General features: G+C 38.2%; 1 protein-coding gene across 1 annotated transcript; it reads right to left on the reverse strand.

Annotated features, from left to right (window-relative positions):
• Positions 1-1,763: 1,763 nt before the first annotated feature.
• On the reverse strand, positions 1,764-2,999 carry LOC112520605 (receptor-like protein 7). The gene has a single exon (XM_025129005.1). The coding sequence runs from the start codon at positions 2,997-2,999 to the stop codon at positions 1,764-1,766; it is 1,236 nt and encodes a 411-aa protein (XP_024984773.1).
• Between the last annotated feature and the right edge of the window lie 249 nt (positions 3,000-3,248).

Raw genomic sequence — 3,248 nt, forward strand, 5'->3', positions numbered from 1 at the left:
GTCGTTAGATTAGTGCTTACATCATTTTAACCCAAAACAAAGCTATCTGTAACTGACTAGGAAGGTTTTAAAATGAACCCAAAACAATTATACTGTTCTCATACCTTATGACATTCAAACCCCAAACACTAAATCACTCCCCCTCGCCACTCCTCGTCCCTCCATCGTTTGTCTATTCTCCAAATCGCCTATCACGTTGTTTCCCCTACCATTGACGATAGATAAAAACACTTACTGTTGCTATCTACATACTCTTATAAAGAGACACGAAACGTAGCTACTTAAATAGCTACTTAAAGAGACACGAAACATAGCTACTTAAATACAAAACCGAAGAGTGAATGATTAAAAAATGTATCCGAGGTCTTAAATTATTTATTTGATACATATATTATCTGTCTTCAAAGTAAATATTAATGTTATACAAATATGAGTTTATGACCAACGTACGACACAAGGACATAAACTAACTAACGAATTATTTCTAAGCTTTAATAACAACATGATTCCAAACATGCCTATGTAGGATAATTCAACATAGCTCTATCCCAACCTGCATCATAACTAAAATTTCAAAAAAAGAAAAATAACAAGCATTAATTTTGTTGACATTTATAGAAAAGAAAGCATGCATGGGAAACACGTACCTAATCTCATTTCCCAATATGTATGATATATCTTCTCTTGTTTTGCCTTCTCTGGATCACATGCTCTATTTCATCAGCAATTGCATTGAACCACTTTGGCCTTCCTGTTGATAACATGAAATATCCCAATAACAATCCAACTAGGGTCCACATCCATATCCCAACATCACCACTTTCCATGTAAATACACTCCTCTCTTCTCCATCAACTTCAAGTTGTGGGGCACTYGCATGTTCACACTCCTTGGGCAGTGGAAACCCACATAGTCCCGGATTCCCTTCGAATGAAGTGTTGAATGTGCTCAACTGTGTTCGACCAGGAATACGTCCCACCAGAAGGTTCTGTGAGAGATTTAAGACTTCAAGATTCGTGATGTCTGCTAGACTTTGAGGAATCTTTCTTGATAGTTGGTTATGGGATAGGTCTAATGATTCAATCTCAGAGAGATTACCTATAGCCTATAGGATCTGACCATTGAGGTGGTTGTTGGATAAGTTGAGCACTATCAACGAGTTAAGAGTGCATATTTCGTTTGGGATCTCTCCTTCAAATTTGTTACTGGATAGATCAACAATCGTGTAGTCGTTTGACATTTTTTCAAATGAGAGTTGATGATCCTTCACCACAACAATGATAGAGTAAAAGATGTTAGAGTAGTAAAGATTCAAATACGCATTTTTGCCATCCTTGACCACATTCTTCATAGCATCAAAATTTTGAAAATATTTTCCAGGGAGATGGCCTCCAAACTCATTTTGAGATAAGTCAAGAACTCTCAAACTAGGAAATGGGTGTTCGATCATAGAAGAGCTTCTTTCTATGGGACCATGAAACTTGTTTGGTCTGAGGACAAGAACCTTCAGATTTGGAAGACGTCCTAACTGGTCAGGGAATGCACCAGTTAAGCGGTTGTTTCCTAGATCAAGCACTTCCAATTTTGGGCATTTGGAAAAGCAACTTGGCACCTTACCTTCAAATTGATTTCCATTCAAAATAAGCCCTCTTAATTCTCCACCACATACATGTGGAATGGTGCCATTAAAGTTATTATTCCCCATATCTATAACCAAAGGAGAGAAGTTCATATCTTCAGGTTTAATCACTCCACTAAAGCGATTATTGGACAGATTCAAAATATCGTAGATTGTCCATGTTCCAAATTGATGGAGGGAATGGCCYTGTTATGATGTTATGCGAGAGATCCAAGTAAAGTAGTTCATTTCCTCCTAGCTCCCTAATGTGGCCATCGATTTCATTTCTCGATAGATCTAAAACTTGAAGTTTTCTCATGGCTCGTAACGACTCTGGAAACACCTTTATCTTGCAAGATGCTAACCACATGCCTTGAACATTAGGATTGACATAGCGACYGRCATTATTGGTTATAACAGATAAACCACTATACGAGAGAAAGAGATATTCAAGGGTCCTAAGGCTTGATAATAAAGTATCCAACTCCCATACACCCCTAAATTTATTATGTGAGAGGTCAAGATAAGTGAGGTTCAGGAGTTGCTGAAATGTTTGTTGAATGGATCCTTGATCAAGCACATCTATCATGCCATCGAAATGATTGTTTCTGAGTGATAACCGCTTTAATGATTGATGGTTGAACAATTCTGTTGGTAAGCTCCCGCTGAACATGTTGTTGGAGAGAGTGATAGCTTCTAGTGAGGGAATGGTAAACAACCAAGAAGGCAACGTTCCATTAAGCTTGTTATGTGATAGATATAGACTAGTAAGGTGCCTAAGATTAACTAGGGATTTGGGAAGGGGACTCATCAAACTATAATCAGAGAGACACAAGTATGTCAAAGACTTGAGATGGCCGATTGAGTCGAGTATTTCTTTTGATGATAAGATGGTGCCTGAGAGATCCAAGTGAATCAAAGACTTGAGATGGCTGATTGAGTCGAGTATTTCTCCTGATAAGTTGGTTTTTGCAAGATCTAACCACTTAAGAGGGATGCTAGTGTTTGAGTTAACTTTTGGTAATTGACCGGTGATATTAATGTTAAATGACAAGATGAGTTCTTCCAAATACGGAAGATTGAAGATGTTATCAGGTAATTTACCTTGCAAACCGGTGAAGCCAAGATGGAGTGATTTCATAGAAGAAGAGATATCAAGATAAGTGGGTAAAATTGAAGAGATACTAACGTCGTTAAGCAAAAGCTCTTCCAAAGAAATAGAGTTGTGGAGGAGATTGTAGAAAAGATGAGGTTCAAGCTTCAAATCATTCCAAGTGAGATCCAAAGAAACCAATTTAGAAAGAAGTGAGATTCCTGAAGGAATTTTACCTGTTAATCCACAATCAGAGATGTTGAGATGGGTAAGACTATTTGAAAACATGCCAATTTCATGTGGAAGTTGGGAACCGGTAAGATCGTTGAAAGCAAGGTTGAGTGATTGGAGGTGAGGAAGGTTGAAGAGGGTGGAGTTAGGGTGGATGATACCTCATAGCATGGCACAGGAAAGGTCAAGAGCGATCACATCACCCGTGTATTGGCTACAAGTGACTCCATTCCATGTACAACAATCTATGCTTTTGTTCCATTGATCATAATTGGATGATAACCAGAGCCAAGCCAAGGTGTACAT

The sequence above is a fragment of the Cynara cardunculus genome (genome assembly GCF_001531365.2).
Source record: "Cynara cardunculus var. scolymus isolate 2C chromosome LG 1, CcrdV1, whole genome shotgun sequence".
Lineage (NCBI taxonomy): Eukaryota > Viridiplantae > Streptophyta > Magnoliopsida > Asterales > Asteraceae > Cynara > Cynara cardunculus.